This window comes from Talaromyces proteolyticus (genome assembly GCF_021365285.1).
Source record: "Talaromyces proteolyticus strain PMI_201 chromosome Unknown BGW36scaffold_14, whole genome shotgun sequence".
In the NCBI taxonomy this organism is placed as follows: domain Eukaryota; kingdom Fungi; phylum Ascomycota; class Eurotiomycetes; order Eurotiales; family Trichocomaceae; genus Talaromyces; species Talaromyces proteolyticus.
The window spans coordinates 1146496-1166039 of record NW_025764290.1 but is presented as its reverse complement, the minus strand read 5'-3'; the positions used below and the strand labels follow the sequence as shown (position 1 = coordinate 1166039).

The 19544-nt window shown below is 48.1% G+C and overlaps 5 protein-coding genes across 5 annotated transcripts; all 5 read right to left on the bottom strand.

The window, feature by feature from the left end:
- Positions 1-69: 69 nt before the first annotated feature.
- On the bottom strand, positions 70-7002 carry BGW36DRAFT_433160 (uncharacterized protein; the record flags this gene model as incomplete). The annotated part of the gene is made up of 5 exons (XM_046221231.1): positions 70-701; positions 752-2929; positions 2987-4036; positions 4120-4922; positions 6323-7002. The coding sequence occupies 5 exons, from the start codon at positions 7000-7002 to the stop codon at positions 70-72; spliced, it is 5343 nt and encodes a 1780-aa protein (XP_046066491.1).
- A 977-nt stretch (positions 7003-7979) lies between these two features.
- On the bottom strand, positions 7980-10169 carry BGW36DRAFT_307103 (putative autophagy protein Atg20; the record flags this gene model as incomplete). Its single annotated transcript, XM_046212211.1, has 6 exons — positions 7980-8075; positions 8132-8245; positions 8306-9382; positions 9434-9700; positions 9752-10014; positions 10076-10169. The coding sequence occupies 6 exons, from the start codon at positions 10167-10169 to the stop codon at positions 7980-7982; spliced, it is 1911 nt and encodes a 636-aa protein (XP_046066490.1).
- An 850-nt stretch (positions 10170-11019) lies between these two features.
- BGW36DRAFT_364929 (prenyltransferase-like protein) lies at positions 11020-11985 on the bottom strand (the record flags this gene model as incomplete). The annotated part of the gene is made up of 1 exon (XM_046214609.1): positions 11020-11985. The coding sequence occupies one exon, from the start codon at positions 11983-11985 to the stop codon at positions 11020-11022; it is 966 nt and encodes a 321-aa protein (XP_046066489.1).
- An 839-nt stretch (positions 11986-12824) lies between these two features.
- BGW36DRAFT_68548 (uncharacterized protein) lies at positions 12825-13657 on the bottom strand. The gene is made up of 2 exons (XM_046222518.1): positions 13009-13657; positions 12825-12958 (listed from the first exon to the last, which is right to left on the bottom strand). The coding sequence occupies exons 1-2, from the start codon at positions 13466-13468 to the stop codon at positions 12858-12860; spliced, it is 561 nt and encodes a 186-aa protein (XP_046066488.1). The 5' UTR covers positions 13469-13657; the 3' UTR covers positions 12825-12857.
- On the bottom strand, positions 13658-19346 carry BGW36DRAFT_68470 (HEAT repeat protein). The gene is made up of 10 exons (XM_046222517.1): positions 19101-19346; positions 18081-19036; positions 17102-18029; positions 16814-17053; positions 16530-16761; positions 16170-16480; positions 15592-16112; positions 15403-15543; positions 14725-15353; positions 13658-14666 (listed from the first exon to the last, which is right to left on the bottom strand). The coding sequence occupies exons 1-10, from the start codon at positions 19253-19255 to the stop codon at positions 13848-13850; spliced, it is 4932 nt and encodes a 1643-aa protein (XP_046066487.1). The 5' UTR covers positions 19256-19346; the 3' UTR covers positions 13658-13847.
- Positions 19347-19544: the final 198 nt, after the last annotated feature.

Genomic DNA, 19544 nt, shown 5'->3' with positions numbered 1-19544 from the left:
ACCAAATGTATAGAAAATGTGTAAACGAGCAAAAGTGACATTCATAAACTATCGTGCCGGCCCTTTTCGTTAGGCGCTATCGTCTGGCACCGATAGCTCTTGAACAGGTAGTTCGTCGTCGTCGTCGTTTATCTGATTACTGAATGGGACATTGTAGCTGGAGGTATTATCTCCGTCAACGAGTTTCTCAATGTCACTGTCGACATCCCCCCCAGCTTCGGCTTTGTTGCTATCGTTATCGTTATCGTCAAACAGGTCATGGTCGTTGTCATTGTCATTGTCAAAAGACCAGGTCGGTTGCATTGTTAATGGATTCGATCGTTCGATATCCATTCCATCGATATTATCTTCGTATCTTGCGTATGGTGGCAAGCCTTCGTCATCACTAGGGTCAATCTCCACGCTCTTCACTTGCAGCCCGACTGGCAAACCACCATCTCCCGCTTGGTGAGCTGCTCCGACTCCGGCTAAGGCGCTCGACGACCCAATGCGGGAGGAGTCGACGAGACGCCGGCCTTCCCCCGAAGGGGATGCAGCGCGAGAGTCATCCTGGTCGTCCGAGTCGGCTCGCACCGAGGACTCGGTGACTTCCTGCAGAACTTTACCGCCAAGGGGCCGGTCTGACCGACGACGGTAGAATAGTAGATAAGCTGCCGTTGAGATAGCCTTGTTCGGGTTGATTGCCCTGGACACATGGGAATCTACACATAACGTCAGTAAAATTACCTAAATTATTCTAACACAGACATACCGTTGTATTCATTCCATTCGTCCGTGAAGAAATTCTTCGCATAAGCCGTGTAATGTCCACCACCAAGGCCGCCATAATGGTTATCAACAGCGAAAAGATCGTAAAGAAGGCTCTCGCCAGGTTCCGCCATCGCAATTCGGCCAGTAAGGTCAAGCCCTTCAATCGGGAAATCAACTAGCTCGTCAATCTTATCCCTGAGGCCACGGCTAGAGCTGAATCGTTTCAGGTGGATGACCAGGATATCCGGCGTTTTCCACAATTCGAATTTCTTGCTTGCGCGGCGATGCTCCTTACACCGAGGGCAATACCAGGCATCATTTTCGGACAAAATCTCTTCGCGACCGAATTCATCAAGACACTGATCTAACGTCAGTCCTCGTTTTCTTCGGCTAGCCCGAGCAGCCCTTTTCTGCGCAAGTTCTTCATCGGGCAAATGCTCTACGTTTGTCCACGTAGGAGACCCACGCAGCGGATCATGGTCGGTCGGATCGGCGCCAAACATTCCATCATAGCTCGTCTCTTCCCAGTCCAGAACAATACCCTCACCAGGGCGGATGTATGCGACTTCGGGTACTTCAGGAACAATAGCTTCTTCCTTTGTCTCTTTGGGCCTGGTGGAGACTGTTTGGAGTTCATCATCGGATTCACTGTCAGCAGTATTAGGGAGACGAGTAGATTCCGTAGAGCCTGTGCTAGTGCGGGAGGGTCGCATGGTTGACGAATATTGGATTGCGTCGATCTCATCATCGCTACTGATCGGGCTATCTGGGCTGTTCTTGAACGCATTCTTCTTCTCGGGCTTCCGGACCTGGGGTTTCGGCTTTGGTTTTGGTATCCGCGATGATATTAAGGGATAGTTAGTGGCATCATCAACAGATGAGAAGCCAAGCGGAATCACTTCATTCTTGGACCTGACATATTTCATCTGGAAGAGACTTCGGAAGCGCGGCGGAAGAGTTTTGTCGTTGCTGCTTGGTTTGGCTTCTGCTGACGGTTTCACATCTGAAGCATCTTCCATGGAGACGTCCACTAGACCTTCTTCACTCTGCACAGAAGCAGCTTTGACTTTTGCATCAGGATCGGCGTCATCCGCATCCATAATGACGGCATCCGAATCGGTAGTGTCATCTTGTACCGATTCATCCTCGCCACTAGGTTCATGTAGAAAGTCGCGAGTGGTCAAGGTTGCAACCTCTTGCAAAACCTTTTTAAGAACTGTGTTGTAATCGCGAGCTTCCTCTCGGGTAATAACGACAAATGAAGGCGCACCAAATGTCTGTCGAGTATTATACCGACTGGTAGGCCTATGCACGCGATTGAAAATGGGCACGAGAAGCTTCTCCGCTCGAGGAGAATCCATCTTGGGAATATCCTCATGGTCCATGCTACTGAAGGAAGTGTAATAGCTCACTTTCTTAGGTCGGTCTGGATTGTAATTGGTCGGAACCGTTTCAACCTCGAAAATACCAATGTCATCCGATTGGCTGATGTTACTGTCAGCAAGCGTGCTAGTGTTGTCAAACAATTTATAGAATTTGTGCTTGTAGATCTCCGCCATGACGAGCTTCTGTGGATCGGATCCTGTCTTCTGCGCGACAAACTCTTTGAGAGTTTTAATGTTGGCGTTCTTATCGATTTCAACATCAAGAAGAACGGGTGGCTTGTGAAGAGGGAAGTAGAAAATATCTTTTGTCCACAGATTTTCAACAGGAAGCTGAAGGGTTAAATTGTTGAAAGGGTCGAAAATGATGCTGACCTTATCACAGGCCGGACACACAAGAGTTGACTTGTACATGCCTGCGAACAGGTCCGTGACGACGGAGTCATTGCGAGCTTTATAAATATCCCAGCATCTATCCGCAAATTCTTTCAAGGCAGTTGGATTCCGCACCATCTCGTCGGTGGAGTCTGGCTTTTCAATGTATGGCTTTTTCTGAATCCGATTTAGATCTTCATGTAGACCGTCAAGAAGGAAAAGAAGGAACTCCTGTGAGTCTTGTTGGCCATAACCTGAGAACGCTGGACCGTATCGTCCTATTGTGTGCTTGAAATGCTTTGGCGAAAATGATGCCGGTCCTTCGTCGTAAACAGCATGCAGCAAGTTTGCATAGGCTTTAGCAACCTCGCCGTTATGAGCTAACGGGTTGCTCGGGTTTAAATCCCTTTTATAGTTATCATCTAGAAAGAAATGTCAGAAAGCCATCTCAACGAACTAGCGGAAATATGTAGACGTACTCAGAAAGTAGTAGCTAAGTTCCTCAATGCTACGGACACATTGAAGTGCGGAGGCCATGTAGCAGGTGTTTCCAAGGTTGGTGAACCCAGTGTTGCCCTTCGGTCGTCCATCCTTCTTCCTTCCTCGAACAGGTTCGGATGTAGGCGTTGTGCGGCCGCTGGTGGTGAGTGCTTTTGATTTGATCTTACCGGCGCCAGTTTTATTGGCCCCGGGCAAAGAGAGACGATTGAGAGTCGCTCTTGATGCGTCAGAAACCCACTCGCCGCCTCCAGGACCTCCGATTTGCTCCTCTAGAACCAAAACCGCATTATCTCCAAGACCCAAAGTATCCAGCGTCGATTTGCCGTTGTATTTATCATTATTAGTCTGGTCTTTGGCATCCTCAATGAGCTCCCGGTGAGCATCAGATAGAGAAGCAAAGGTGTTGACGTCCAGGACAAGGCTGTTGCCGGCATTAGCAACTAGAGTGGCGCCCGGTGCTGGCGAGTTACTTCTAGACTGGGCGGGTGTGATGAAGCCAGACGTTTGGGTGCTGCCCAGGCCGTCCAAAACCCTCCAAACACGGACCTTTGTAGCTAGATCGATATGAGCAAGTTCCTTGGCTTTCTTAAGCCACTTCTGGAAATTGGTCTGTCTGCTAGCTAGGAACTTCACGGGTGGGGCACTCTTGTCCCTCAGCGTATGATGGGACATTCCGCTAGCAGAGCTCGGTAGTTTATGTACAGTGTAGATTGGTGGAGAAATCTCATATTGAATATTCGCGGCATCTCCCCCGCTAGTGTCGTGTGCATAGCGAACGATGGCCGGAGACTGGTCGGCGAGCCCGTACCATTTCATAATCAAATTCCATGCCGTCGGAGGGAGGATTTCAAAGTCTTCGCCCATCTGCAGGCCAGGGCGGAGCGGCACAAACGGTTCCCCTGCTTCATCTTCGAATGTATTTGTAGGATCGACATCCAAAACGAGGTCAGAATTATCGACCGGTCCGATTTCGCCCTCTCCAAATTTCTTATCAACCGGCTTGCCGTTGGGTTCCTGCGTGCTCCGAGCTAGAACGCGATTCAGCCAGTTATAAGATAGTACGTATCCCTTCTGCTTGTCCTTGGGGGTTCTCGATTCAGTTCCAACACACGGGCAATCTGCTCGTCGATGGGAGGGATCTCAGCTGCCAGAGACGACTCGTGTGATGCGATCGCTTCTTTCGTCGATGCAGAGTTGGTGTATGTTGCCATGCTCGAGGGAGTTGGATAGACGGGATCGGCACTGGTATTTGAGCTCGCTTCGCCAATATTGGCCATTTCAGCATCGCCATCGCCCCCGATCATGTCGACAGAGGTAGCCCGGCGTTGTGTCGGGCGCGAGTCGGCTTCATTCGGCTGCTGCTGCTGGTCAGCCCCTGCGGTATCCATCTCCACGTCTTCTGCGGCGGGTTCGTTGCGGTTCATTTCGGACATGCGGCGCTTGATAGCGGGCGAGGACGAGCGGACGTCTCGTTGGTCGTGCTTGGACGCCTTTTCTGAGCTGGACATGTCGGTCGCCAGGTCGCTGTTCAGCGTGAGCCCAGCGCAAGCAGCAGACGGCGAGTCTGCGTTGGCGGAGGGCTCTGGGGTCGGGGAGCGGGCTGCAGCACCAGCTCCGAGAACTTCGTCTTGCAGGTGGGCAGGGATGTAGCGCGGTGACGGCGATGGCGAGGCCGAAGAGGGGGAGTAGTCAGGATGCGGCGCGGCAGGAGCAGGAAGAGATGAGGGAGGATTACTGTTCAGACGGTTGTGGTTGTGGTTGTGGTTGTATTTGTGGGCGAGGTTGAGGTTGAGGCTGTGACGGGACTGAGGTCTCTCCCCGGAATCCGCAGAGTGTGGGCGAGGCTGGTCAACAACCTTTCGGCGCTTTGAGGGAGACGTGGTGACAGTGAGCTGCACACGTCGAGTGGCAGCTCTGAGAACAGGCGAGTATTTTGGTATTTGTGACAATGGCGGTTGTAAGGAGTGGAGGCGGAGAGTACAGCCCGGTCACTAGTTGGTTAATTATTATTAAGAGTCGAACATTGGTAGGTGATGGATCTGAGGCGATCACGGGGTTGGTCAACTGAGCTGAGAAAATAAGAAATTATCAGAAATAAGAAGATCATAAAATAATAAAAAAAAATAAAAAAAAATAGAGGGTCTGTCGATGCCGCAGCCAACGCTGAGAGGCTGCTGGGATGCAGGCTAAACGGTCAGTTTGGCGCCGGCTGTGGGAGAAGAGAAGAGAGCGAAGGGAAAAAAAGGACGATGCCACACGAGATGCGATTGTTATTCGACGGTGACAGCGAGAAGTGGACCTGCCGGTGGAGTTGGCAGCCGGTGGGGAGAAGAGTCTACCCTACGCCCGCTACTTGGTTGGCTGGCGGCTTGATGAGTATTAACAGTGATCGCGTTCTATCAGATATATTCAATGTTATCTGTACTGTTATTGTCATTGTTGTTTTTATTAGTATTATGTGGCAGGCTTTGCTATTGTTAGAATCAGTCATCAGTCAGCAAAACCAGGCAGAAGTGGCGATGACGCGGACAAATAATAATACTCACAGGAATAAATGGCCATCGAAAGACATGGCTCAATCTTACAAATCTGTATATTGCCCCTCAGATTCTACGGCCCTTGCAGCTGATACCTTACTAATTGCCTCAACTTTATCTTTGTTCATCATAATGTCAACGGATAAGAGCAATACATGTTGATCAATGCTGTGTGAACGCACATATCGACATGGTCATAGTATATGAGTATCCTTTATAGCTAAATGAAATAGCGCACTAGAAATATACTATTCCACCAACATGGTTTGTACAGTATAGTACACGAGTATCTATGTATGGCTAAACATCCTTATCTAGCTGTCGGAATTCAGTGCTGTACGCCCTTTTTGGTATAATGATTAAAAGTCCGGCATCTCCTGCATACGATCCACTGATATACATTATACCAACACCGTTGTACATCATAGCAGATAGGCACCCTGTAACTGCTAGATATAAACGAACTGTGTGGATGTGTTTAAATTTTGAGTTTAGCTAGAGATATGCTTCCTAATAGGAAAGAAAAGAACAAATAGTGAATCTAGAGCCAGCGTCGCCAAGATTACCAAGATTACCTCGCTTTCCAGCTGTTGGTCAGTACACTGATTAAAGAATTTAACTGCCTCTCAACTGCTTAACAACTATCTGTCACTTCATAGGAGAAACGGGCAGTATTCTTTTATTGCATAATCTCAAACCCTGTCAATCCATCATATAGATTTGTCCAGGATATTTGCCCTCCAGGCGAGTTCCGCAGCGCCTCGAGCAGCAACATACTCCGATTGAGAGGTAATCAGCTCTACCTTTTCCACTAGCCCTTTAACCACCTCCAGAATAGCCTCTTGTATAGTGTCGTCTATATTCCCTGTGATAATAACCAGAATCTCCCCTGGGATGAGAAAGTCGGGGTACCACTTTCTCAAGAATTGATCCACGAACTCTGCCACATGGTAAGCATGTTTATCCATCTGGGAGGAGCGGCTGCCTAGTTCAAATGAAGCCGCTGCATGAATATCATTATCCCCTAGATCTATTGCTTCACGTAGAATCTCTGTCTGAAGTAAGAGCGCCTGTTCAGTATATTCAATTAGAAGGGTGCCATGAGCCGGTAATTGACAACCTTCATTCTTGGATTGTTCTTCATTCTGCATGTTTCTGCATAATCCCATCCCATGTCCAGCATAAGCCGCAATAATTTCACGTGGATGATAATAGTAGTATCCTTCTAGCTTGCGAAGACTTAGATATTCTGCTGTGTCAAAGATGTCTTCTCTGTAAAGCGCTATAAGACTTGGATAACTTATTACAACATATGGAAGTGATGACGACGGGACTAGAGCAAGAAGCTTCTTCACTAATTCGCTGAGAATTTTCACATCCGATGAAGCGGGTAGACCAAGTTTTTTTCGAAACGCTCTCCATGCCTGTCGGGGGCCATCGGCCCAAAGATCCTCCATCGAGGAATATGGGCGGCTGATCTTGATTAATACTCTGAGTGTGGCAGGTTAAGGGATAAATAAATGTTAAACAGTTTACCTAGGGTGTCTCGCACTTGACAACGAGAGGCGCTGCATCATTTCGATGTAATTGTGACTGCCTTCAACTCGGCCGACGTCTCTGAAGGAACCATCTAAGTAACGAAGAGAGAGGATTCTGCATGTTTAAGTGTGAGACTTTATGTTCATAGAATTTGGTGGGCGGTCTTACCCATACGAGGCTGTAAGAGATATCCCTATCGCTGGGATCGTTTGCGGTGGTGAAGTTATTTGATCCATCTCGAGTATTACAAGCTAGTATGTAGAGATAAGTACTGGAATTGAGAGCAGGTGTTTTGAAAGTATTTTGTGGATGTTTGAGTTGCAGCAACAAATGGGTTGCGGGGTACGTTTTGTAGACAGTTCTCGGACTTTTTACGCGTTCGAACAAATTGAGTCAATGTTCATGTCTCCATACCCACATAAGAGGAATGGCATGCCTAAGAATGTGGTCCAAGTCTGTTATTAGTATCTTGTCTAGCAATATATCATAGGCCAGCAATTTTATAAGTGATGTAATGAAACACCATGATCAGTATGAATCTTCCTCTTGTAAGAAATTAGCTAAGGCAGTAATTACACTAAAACATTTTAGATAAATATGTTAAGAGATCTTTTCTATTTAGTTGTATTATTACTTATTTATCTATCTTAGTAATCTTAATATATTGTTTTTAGTTGCTTTTAGGGAACCTCTACGTGGTTTAATTGTTACCATATAGGATACATATGTGCATCTTGGAGCTACCTGTGACTGCCGTATGACATCATGGAGTCGATATCAACATGAATTAATTGTATTCGATTGATCATAGCCATGGTCTCATTGAGCAAATACATACGCCCTATCCTATACAAACCATCGTCTCTAAGAAATAAATCATTGCTTCTGTCTGAATCTATCGTGCAACTATCTTGTCTACTTCGTCTCGGGCCTCAGTCCATGTTTCGAGATTTTTCCGTGCCCAGTCTAGATGGCACCGCGCGTAGGCGACCTATAGTGATACAATTAGTGGGGTCAAGGCAATACATATTGGTAGAATAAACTCACCATATACCGACGAAGATCTTCCTCTTTTTCCTTTTGGAATCTCTTCAAGTCTTGAAGCACGCCGGCACTAGCATCCTTGACATCCTTCTCCGATACCCGAAGTGCTTGTTCCAACTAGACAGATCTGATCAGCATGGACCCCAACATTTAGAAAGACAAATAAGATATACATACCTGCACGAGACTTTCTTTTGTCTTGCCGATCTGGTCCCGCCGGGACCTCTCAGGGTCGACGTCAACAAAGCCATGCACCGCATGGCTAATTCGGCCGAATATCCGATTGGCGACAAAGTTACCACTCGGACTCTTGCGATGAACTGGAGGGGCGGCTGTCTCTCGCTGTGGAGTGCCCTGGCCGACAGACGGGTGTGGTGTGACCTCGCCATGCGTGGGTGGGAAATCAGAGTCAACAGACGCTGTATCTTCAGAGCCGCGGCCGCCGTCGGGTTCCCCCTGGCTACTGCTCGTTGCCGACGAAGCCGAAGTTGATCGAGACGGCCGCGTCGCTGCTGACGATGGGTTTGCATGGCTGAGATACTGATCGATCCGTTTCGCTTCTTGCTCACTGCGTTCTAGCGACTCGAGCAGACTTTTCTTCTTAGCAAGTTCATCTCGGGTCATTTCTTCCTGTACACGCTTGAGTACCCTGTACCTCAAAACACTACGAACAACACTAGCAAACTGGGCACTTTCCCGCATAGGCTCGGCAAAGTTAGCCCCTAGAGAGGATGACAATTCTTCAGTTTCAATATAGGATGTATCTGCAGCCTGGCCTACGCGCTCGATCGCTGCAGCAACTGTGGGGTTATGCTCCGAGAGAGAGAAGCCATTGTAGCGAGCACCAAGTTCCATAAGATCTGCGGATAGAGATGAGAGGTGTAACAGTGTACGACGATTAACCTTTTCAATATTTCCCTGGAGCAGTAGCTCCAGTTCCCGTGTAGATGCTTCAAAGTTGATAAAATAAGGGTCTAGATCTTGTTCACTCAAGGTTCGTGATGTTGGAGGAAACCTCCCGAGGAACTGCACTCCAGGCGTCGAATGAGCGGCTGTGGACGGTGTCTGTGAATATTCAGACGGTGAAGTCGGCGTCCCTGTGGCAGTATTCCCTGATGTAGACTTTAGCTTCGCGGATGTCGATGGCACGGGAAGCCAGCCATGGGCAGCCGTAGGGTTGGCTGGATCGAGCGGGGGAGCCTTGAGGTTATTCTTCGGCACAGACGATGCTGGATGGGAGTGCAAGACTTCGTTCTGTCATGGAATTAGTAAACGAAAAGACGTCAGCCCGTAGAAATAACTCACCCAGCTGACATTGGGATCTAAAAAGCGCCACCAAACACCGTCCTCTCGAACGTCCTTCATCTTTCGGCACCGGTTCAAGAAAACAGTCAACATCCGCTTTCGGAGCTCGATGATAGCGACATCCTCCTTTGCTTTCGTGGGTTTCGCAGCATAGTCGGCCATTGTGTGTTTCTCTGGTATGGGAGGGATGACCAAGGTTGGGTGCAAATTGACTAGTGTTTGCCGTAGAGAAGCGAATTCCGAATAACGACGACGCACCTCCAAGTCCTACACACCATAATTAATACAGCACAGTCAAATCCCTTCGCTCACACTTACCCCCGTCCTAATCGTGTAGACAATATATCCCCCGCCACCTTCATGGTTCTTTCCAGCATCTGTAATCAGAATCGGGAGCTCAGGATTTTCGTAGAGGATCTGTTCAATGCGGCTGTCGTACACGCCCTTCTTGCGGCCCACGGGGGGGGTTGCTTGCACGCCATAATCGTCCTCGTCGTCGGTGTCTTCGGTCAGCCGCGACACATAGTCTGGCGGCTGGGTTGAGGCTCGTGAAGCAGGCGACGTATCGCGGTCGTATGGGGCTTCTCCAGCGCATATGTATTAGCAGGGGCCTAGAACCCGACGTCATCGGCCGGTACTTACGAGGCGAAGTTGCGCCCGAGTGCAGCGATTCTGCAAGGTGCGAGTCTGGGCGATCAAACGCACCATACGGATTATTGTCTTCGTCGTTCCACATTCTGCCGGCGCTCGCTCAAATTGGAACTGGGAGGGGGGAGTCGACGCAGCTGGTGATTGTCGCAGCCTGGACTAACCACTGGCCGGAGATGGCGGCAGTCTAGCGAAGGCCGACGGCGGCGCGGCAATCAGAGAGAGGGCAGTGCGCAGAGATTACCGGGGGAGAACACCCATGGATCGGACGACAAGCTAACACAGGGCAACAAAGAGGCGGGGACAAGGGATAAAGAACCGCAGGCGATAATTTGTCTGGGTCCGGATGGAGCGCTGGGAATGAGAGCCAGGCGAGTATATCCGGACAGGTTAATTACCAGTCTGAAGCTGCGAACTGCTGCCTGGGGACTGGATGAGGATCGGCTGGCGAAGACGCTGTAGGCAAAGTTAGTGACAGCAGCTAATGTCGATAGCTGCAATAATATCAACTGATAGTTGAGGTCGCAAAGGTTGTGTTGTGTGTCTTGTGTTCAATGTGGACTTGGAGACGGAGACTGGAGTGCTGCGGGGAGCCGGACGTCACTCTGCGGAAACGGCGGCCTGAGGCGTCGATTTGCACATGACTGACTAAGGCACTCACTCAACCCTCACTTGTTAACTACACTCCAACTACCCCGGCGGCTCTCGGGTGATATCGAATACGAATACATTGGTTCTCATTGTTCCAAAAAGTTCCAAAAACTAGCTTCGACTAAGCCTGGGCAACAGAAGAAAGAAGAATGATGCCCCACCCCCATCTTCATCGCTCATTCCTCCTGCCCAGCAGTGAGATTCATGATACGTCGCACCCGCCGGAAGAACCATTCAGATCACCCGACCTATACATACTACCAGAAGAAAAGAAAGAAAACAGCATGTCAGGCTACGGCGGTCTCGGGTTTCAATGGCGAGCCCCAGCCCTGCAGCACGTTGTTGAGCTCTCCTGAGTAGCTACGTTCTCCTTTGATGTAGTCCTTGGTCCCTTTCTCTCCCCTACCGAAACTCCAAGCCACGATGTTGATGTCTTTGTGATCGTAGCTCTTAGCGTCCTGGAAGAAGGTCGCCAGGCGCTCCCCCACTGGCGGAAGAGCGTTGCCATCCAGGCGCAGGGCGTAGACGGCGACGCGTTCGATGTTGCCGGTAGCCGAGTTGATGGTGGTGGCAAAGGTAAATCCTTCCGGGATGAGCTGTGATTTGATCTCGTCGAGTTTCTCTTTGGTAAGTGCAGTGCCTCCAGAAAGGCCCACCAGCCTGTTAGCAATCTCGAGGTCGATTTCCCCGTTCACCCAAAAGTAGATGTTGACTGTGGATGTGCGCCAATCGACGGCCGTGTGCCGGACAGTGTCCAGTCCCACTTCCTTGAATTGGGCTCCCAATGCACGGATAGACTCCGGGACATTGGGTACCTTAAGCAGCTCATCGATGGACGGGCGTCCACCCAGCCATATCCAAGTCTTATTGAGGCCCATGGCAGGGTCGAAGTCGCAAGAGGCAATGGCCTTGTCGTTGATGTCGGCCCATGACCTGATCAACGGGATCATAGGATGATCCGCTTGAAGAAGGTTGGCCTCAATGGCTGGTGCAACCACCTCGACTTTCGCGCGCTCGTAGAAGCGGAAAGCAATTCCATCCTTGGGGCGATTGGTGGCCTTCCATAGGACCGCTCCGCGTCGGAAGTTTTCTGTATAGACATCCAAGATCTTATCCAGGATGGACTCGTCGTACGGGGCCTCTAGGGCAGAACAAAGGCTGGCCACATCCTGCTTGAAGACAGGTGCACTGAATTCCACAGGCTTGCCAGTGCTTCCAATACCACTTCCACTTCCACTTACATAATCAACCATGTCTTTAGTGTGGCAATAAAACAATAAAAGGACGATGTGGGTTGAGGTATGTTGAAGTGGGTTTTGACAGAATGAAGTGCAGATTATGTGCTTGAGCTTTTATGTCTTCCTGGAGGATCAAAGAAAGATAGGAAGGGAAATTGTCAACTTTGAAGAAATCCAACAAAGGACTCTACATATAACACAATAAGAAGACGCGGTGACTGTTTCAGGCATCAGCTTAAACATCGCCAATACGCATCAAGTGTAGTGAGATAGCAGGTGCCATTAGCAAATGATAGGATGGGATAGACTGGCAAACTGCAAACACAGCCTGTTTTCGGTACCTTTGACCGGCGAGAGCAAACACAACAACACCATTGATGCCGGCCATTGACTCCTCAACCATGGTTGACCGTCGTCTCTAGGGCGTTGTTTCTTTGTATGCGATAACGTCAACTAGTGCTCTTCGACGCAATTGGAATCCACCCAAAGCTTATCACGGCTCTAAACTCGAATATCAAACCCATCTCAAGCCTACAAGCCGGTCAAGTCCAGTCTACAAGTCATTAACTGGCTGTCACTGGCAAATCACATCCCAGCCCCTACGAACAGTGCCCTTTTCTAGTACGCAATGCCATTGTACGGAGTATATGGCGTTACTTTTTTCGTTTTTCAAGCTCCAAAAAGGGGAATCCATTTGTAAACTGCTTGTACTGACCAGCTCGCCGTCTAATGTCTATCTAAATTGGGGAGGCCCACACATTAGCTCGATGGTTTATACAAGACGAGGCGTCAAGTTATGGTTCGTTTTACCTAGTGCCTAAATTGTGTGTGATATCATATCTCCCTTTCACGTTCCGTTTGCTGTCCACAGCCTCGTTGGATCTTCCCTACTCTTCGTCCACCACGCTCGGCCGTCGGTTTCTGAGCTGCTGGTACACGGTGATCAATTGCGCCACCAGACCATTCCAGCCCTCTCGAAGGGAGTTAGCTTCTGCCAGATCAGCTTTGCAGGGAAAGGGAAGGTAGGGTGGCTGGTACGTTTTGTGGGAATATCCGTTGGCTGCGAGCCACCACGCCGCAGCGCCTCCTCTAAGTCGTATGGACTGGGACTCCTCTCTTCCTCCTCCACATGTCCTTGCTCTGTTCGTCGCGGATGTGAGGCGGTTGTGACGCCAAGGACCCCGGCTTCTGGGTCCCAATCGACATATCTTTGTCCCAGACGCGGCACGGGACGACGGGGAATCCTGGACTGTTCTCGTTCTCGTTCTCGTCCTCGCTCAGGGGCGTAGTTGTCATTGTCAGCCGCTTCTAGGTCTGTGCGAGGTATCGTCTGGTAGTTCCTCGGACGGTACCTGCGAGAGTTTATATGCGCATGGAGACCACCCTCTCCATTGGCGACACGAAAGCCCAACATGTTCATGTGCACCAAGGTACATAGTACCATGGTGATGGATAAGATAGGTAGTGATATTATCAGGAACAACAATCGTGGATCCATGGCGATGGGTGTTGTCACGAATCTGCGTTATTAGAGACATCATGTTATTGGTGGTGCTTCACCTTGCTTACTGGTTGGATAGCTGTCTATCGATAGTTGAAGGTTATGAGCAAGGTAGAGCTCTCAGAGGCACTGGGAGCCCCAAATACTTGGTCAAATGTCACCACGCTTCATCGACAAAGGGAATGCCCGACGAATACAACAACAAATAAAGACTTTAGCGAAAAGCGCTGGTGCTCGCCGTCAAATCCCTTGACTCACGAGAGAAACCTGACCGCCTTGTCCAATCCGTTTGAAAGGGGACAAGATGAGATGAATCCGGTGAACACAAGAATCATGGTTTATTCGCATTTCATATTTATTATCTATGTTTTCTGTCCTATTTGGAGGGCCGCGAGGGACGTATCCGAGATAGCCAGTGAGGATGTAGGGCCATAGATTGGCCTTTTGTGTACAGAGCTGTAAGTGCTTCTGATAGAGAAGCACTCGATCCCTCGTCTGTTTTTCCACTCGTTTTTGGGTTAGTAGCTATGAGAAATGATGTGATGGAAAACAGCAAAATTCCAAGAGAGTAAATCTCGGGCTTTGCCGTCCACCCTAAATCGCCATCCTGATCGCCAGAAATCAAACATCTTTCAAGACAAGCCAATCCTTCCGACGCCCAAGCAAACAAGTTGTCAATAATGTCCTCGTCAAATGCAGACTTTTCCAAACGTATCAGGGCACTCGACCAGATGTCAATTTCGCGTACATCATCAATAAACAAATTCTGTTTTTCCTCCTCGAAAAGCACTGTGCTTTCCTTGCGGTAATCATTGAACAATGTCTCAAATGACGTAAATTGTAATTTTCCCCGTTGCGGTACCGCGCTTTTGTTCATCATCCGCTTGATGATATGACGAAACAATGATTTTTGTTTGTTATAGTTGCTCGATATGAACTCTGCAAGACTTTCACTAGCAGGAATCGAGCCTAGCGCAACTGTCTTGTCAGGGAACACTGAGGAGTATGAAAGAATCCACGACGCTATTGGGGCAGAGAAATCGCGAAGTTCGTCGTCATCATCATTAAGCATATCATAAAGGATCAAATAAAGTTCCAGAAAAGCCGCATCTGTGCTTGGCGGTTGATCGGGCTTGCGAATAATGCGGCTAAATGTTTTGAGAGAATGTATGGCGGCGAGTCGTGAAGAAAAGACCTGCTCAGGTTAGTCTCAGCAAGCGAAGTGCTGGTATTAAAGAGGAGTAAATGCTCACCGTCTCCTCACTCAGTGCAGATCGTAGACCAACTGCCCACCGTCGAAGACCAAGAGAAGGCTCTTGCGATTCAGTATCGAACGACTCATCCGCATACTTCAAAGCCAGCATGGCGCCTTGAAGTCGAAGCACATTTTCAGTTAACTCACGGCTCCATACTTGATCCTGTGATTGAACAGAAAGGTAGTCTGATACGCGAGCCCATTTGTCGAGGAAGTCCACCGAAAGCCCCTTTTCTAAAGCATCCTCGAGAGTTTCTGCCAAGTTCAAGGCAGCTTTCGCTTTGACAGTTTCTTCTTGATCTTGGAGTAAGATTAGTAAATATAGACTCAAGAAATCTTTCTGTCCTTTGTAACCAGGAAAGACGTCCCGGATTCTCTCAAGGACCCAGCCAGCAGCGTCACTGTCTGCCGTGGAGAGGTCGAAAAATGGACCAATCAGGCCAGCAGGCGAGTCATTAATATTATGTAAGGAGTTCTTCAGAATGATACTCCATGTCAAGGAACGTCGAAGTAACGACTCGGCTCGCACCTCGTTTCTTCGATATCCAACGTGACTGACTAGATTTGCCATGAGCAATCCCAGCTCATAGCTATCAAATAAACCGTGTGCAAATCCTTGGATATCAACTAGTAATCATTAGTATTCCGACGATAGAATTATTATAATCAACTTCACCTCCTCTACTAGATTTCAGGCTACTTTCTAGCCCATCGGTCAATACATCGATCAACGCAGCTTGACAGTACGGTGATCGTAAAAATGGCGTGAATCTAGAAAATGTATCGCTTATAATCGCAAGCAAGCTATCAAAATGATCTACAAACGTCAGTTCATTCACTGCTAATGTCTTATGGCAATACATACCACGCCAGTATCCAGAATACCATACTCTCCGCAATGCATAGCGAATACACAGTAACCGTCCATGTAGATGCTTTTGACTGAGCGTGCTGAGTTCATAGTCCAGTAACGACTCGACCGACTGTACAATCTCTGTGGACCGCATCAGAGATGCGTGCACTCTAGCAGCCTGGTCGCGGACTGCCCAGATGGAGCTCTTCACATGGTGAAGGATCAAATCGCGTAAGACGGCATCATCATTATCCGTAAGAGATGGCACTTTTTCAGTAATTATTTCAAGGGCTGGGAAAACTTTTTCTGTCTCTGAGGCTGCTGATCCATCTTTCGAGTCTCTACTTTCATCTGCAGATGTCAAAAGTTTAGATAGAAGCTCAGTTAAGCCAGGGTATTTCTGGAATTCGATGGTCATGCTAGACTCTGTCCCTGAAGTGCCGCTGAAACCAAAGCCCGTGCCCTGGACTCTCTTACACATCTTGATCATCAATGCGTGAAACAGCATCAGCCCACAATTCCGAATCGCCCATCTACATATATTCAATCAGTATTCACCGTGTATAATAAATGTTGAAAGGGGATCCTACATCGGCGAGCTAAGAGAATCAGCAGAAAGCCTAAGAATTGGCATGATAAAGCCCTCCGTTTTGTCCCCTAGCCTTGTTGTTGCGAGAATATCTTTCAAGCAATTCATTGCATGGACCTGAGGCAATGAGAGCTCATTATAACTGGCTGCTTGTACTGCTGGCTGACTCGAGATCTCTTGTAGCTCGTGTATAATTTTCTCGAACAACGGATCGTTACACTTCGCAATTGTTATCCCCGTAACAATTGCAGGTAATCCAGCCGATCTTCTTGTCAGTTTGGATGCTTGGTCTTCGATGATTTTCTTCGAATCCTGTATGTTGTCAGCTGTCTTTACATGCTAGCACCTTTACCTGACTTACCTGGTACCACATGTCTGGCAGGTTAGAGATTTCGGTATTTTCGTGCTCGGCACAACGCTCACAGCATGCGACAAAGGTTTGGGATACAGCGGAAAAGGCTCCTCTATGTCGAAGCTCGGACAACTGCGTAAAACTAAGAGCCCCGATAGTAGTGTAATCATCAAGTACGAGACTTGTCTTGCTGTCTTTCGGCGCGTATGTTTTGTTTGCTAAAATCTCGTTAAGAAGAAGACTGCCGTCAAGTTAATACCAATATAAGTGTAATGAAATCTGTGCGGTCTTACCTAGATTCTCGCAGTGCCCGCCACGAGTATGACAATAAATCCTTGGGCCCTAGTTCCATATCGTCTAGTGTGTCGTCCGTATGGCCTTCCGGTGAATCAATGCATAAAACTGGCTTAACTCCGTCCCAAATGCGATGGCATGTCGCCATAATTCGATCATGTACTTTCCTCCATGATACATCTTTGTCGCCTTCTTGGCTAGCAATGCAGCTGTAGAAATTCGGTGTGCCAACGATATACCTATAATCGTGATGAGCATTTTATTTATCAGAGAATTCAGGCTCTTACTTCAGAGCACATAGGTGACCATGTAAAGGGGCGTCACGAATTGAAGATTTGAAAAGCCCGCCTTGTTGGTAAACCTTTTCTTCAAGTCTCTGTAAGACCTCATTCACGACACCACACTTTGTCTCAAACCATTTCTGCGAAGTCTCTAAGCTACCACCAGACTTTGCCGCAGAAAAAATAGCTTTGTAGATCCTGGCAACAGCATCTGCATAGTCCGCTCGACTGGTACTGCTAGCTAAAGCTTCAGCTTTTGTCAAGGCTGACGTTAGTCGCTCTGACACATTGAGTCCGTCGCTTTCCAATTGTGCAGTGGAATTCGTGAAAATATCACTAGGAAATAAGCTAAGCAGGCTGAGGGCAGTCGCTCGAATTTCATCGAAGGGGTCAAGAAGAAGGTCAACCAGGAGTCGAAACAGGCTTGGACGCAGTATGTCGACTTTGTACCGCCACAATGACTGGTCTTCTAATGAGACATGTCTAGCATTAGGATCAACTCCAGAATTCAGAACTAAAGTCATCGACTTCAAAGCAGATATGTGGCGTTGATAGGAAGCTGTCGAGATCAGTTCCCCTTCCAGAAATGAAACAAAATCTTCCATAAACTTTTTCGCATCTTTTCCTTCGTTGTCCATAAAGTTCTTCTGCATTCCAGGTCCTCGCAAACGTGTCATCATTTTACGCATCAGGCTGCCGATTTCTTGTCGAATTTGTGAATTCGAGACGGCATGCAGAGATGGAAGACCAGCCAATATAGCATCCAAGGCAGATTTTGAAAGTGGCTTGGCAGATGAGGGAGCAGTTATGAGCAGAGATAATGTTGAAAGGCAAATTCCTTGCTCGTTGTGTAACAAAAAAGTGCCAATAATTTTGCTATCAAGTATGAGAATGTTCTCTTTTTTAATAGCCGTGGACTTGGATTCCTTGACATCTACGAAAGTCAGCGACTTTAAAATAAAAGGGAGTGTTATCGTTAACTTACAGTCCTCGTGCACAAATCCAGTTTTCTTGCCGATTTGCAATGTTGAGAAAAGAAGAATAAGTTCATCGACGCTTCCTTGGCTCTTCATATTTCCAGAGAGCACCATATCCAAAGGCAAGGTTTTGGTAAAAGCGTGAAACCCGTTTATATCGCACTCTAGTATCGGTCTAAGTATTGATCGAGACATATACTCTATAGAATCCATGTCTTGCAGCATAATGTACCTAGTCGGAACCACCCAACTCATTAAAGGAAAACACGATTCAAGATTGCTGTCTTCGCAGTTTCCGACTTTCGTGTGTAACAGGGCTATCAAAGTCCCAATAGCCTGCGTAAAGCCTTGACTTTTAGCATACACAAGAAGCGCTAGGTTGAATATCATGGGGACAGCGTTTCTGGCCCTCTCGTTGGTAATATCGTACACGGAGTTTGTCTGGGTAAATTGCGAAGTTTCGATGAACAATGAACGACAATGACCCTCGAATAAAGGCTGCCATCTTTCATAATGAGCTACTAGCCAGTCATATGTTAATGACATCAACGTCTTGACAGACATCCCATCACCTTGAATGAGCCTTTCTAGAGCGACGAGGGAGGACTTTAGCTGCGATCGCGGGTCCCCAAGTATGACACTTGGCATCACCACATTGATGATCTCAGCGCGAATCAGTTGCGCTTCGCTCGAGTCTGGATGGCATTTGAGAATCTTGGCCAATGTACCGAGCAGCTGTTTAATAGCTTTTAGCGCCGCATCCTCGAACTTGGCCAAGATGGTTGTGAAGACAGCCATCCATGTCTTATTGGAGAATGCAAAGTCCCATGTGGCTTCGGCGCGGGTCGCATTTGCATTCTCTAGGAATACAATGATTGCATTGCATGCGGCTCTGGTCTGCTCTTTTGATACAGATCTCGTCGAGAGTGTGAGAAACAGTGACTCCCAGACGGATCTGGCTTGTCTTGGAGGAATTAGCTAAAAAGTGTTTGCAGATATAGAATTTAGTACATTATTTGATGGCTTACTGTTTGTCCTCGCAGTTCTGCACAAATACTTTGAGCGGTCCTTTGCTGATGTTCATTAGAACATCAACGGGTACCAAATGTATATTTCCAAACAACGACCTGATGTCCGCATTGTCAGAGGCACCCGCCAAAGGCCCAGCCTCGGCAGAGGCCATGATAAACAAGATATCAGACAGGCCTGGGAGCGACCTTCTGACTTTACAAGAGAAAAAACCTGATCCTCGACTGAGGCTCGCTCTTTCCCCCGCACATCCCACTTTGCTCTTTCCTGTGGAAATTTCGAGGTCGCTTCCCGTTAGGGCCTAGCGCGCGTCTATCGGCACGCGGGTTTCTCCGGGCGCGCCTTTCCTTGCCGTCACGGAGGACAAAGTTTTTGCTCGTCAATCGTCCAGTGTTATCAACTTTCGAATAACCCAACACTGCTGACGCTCGCCTGTGATTTCC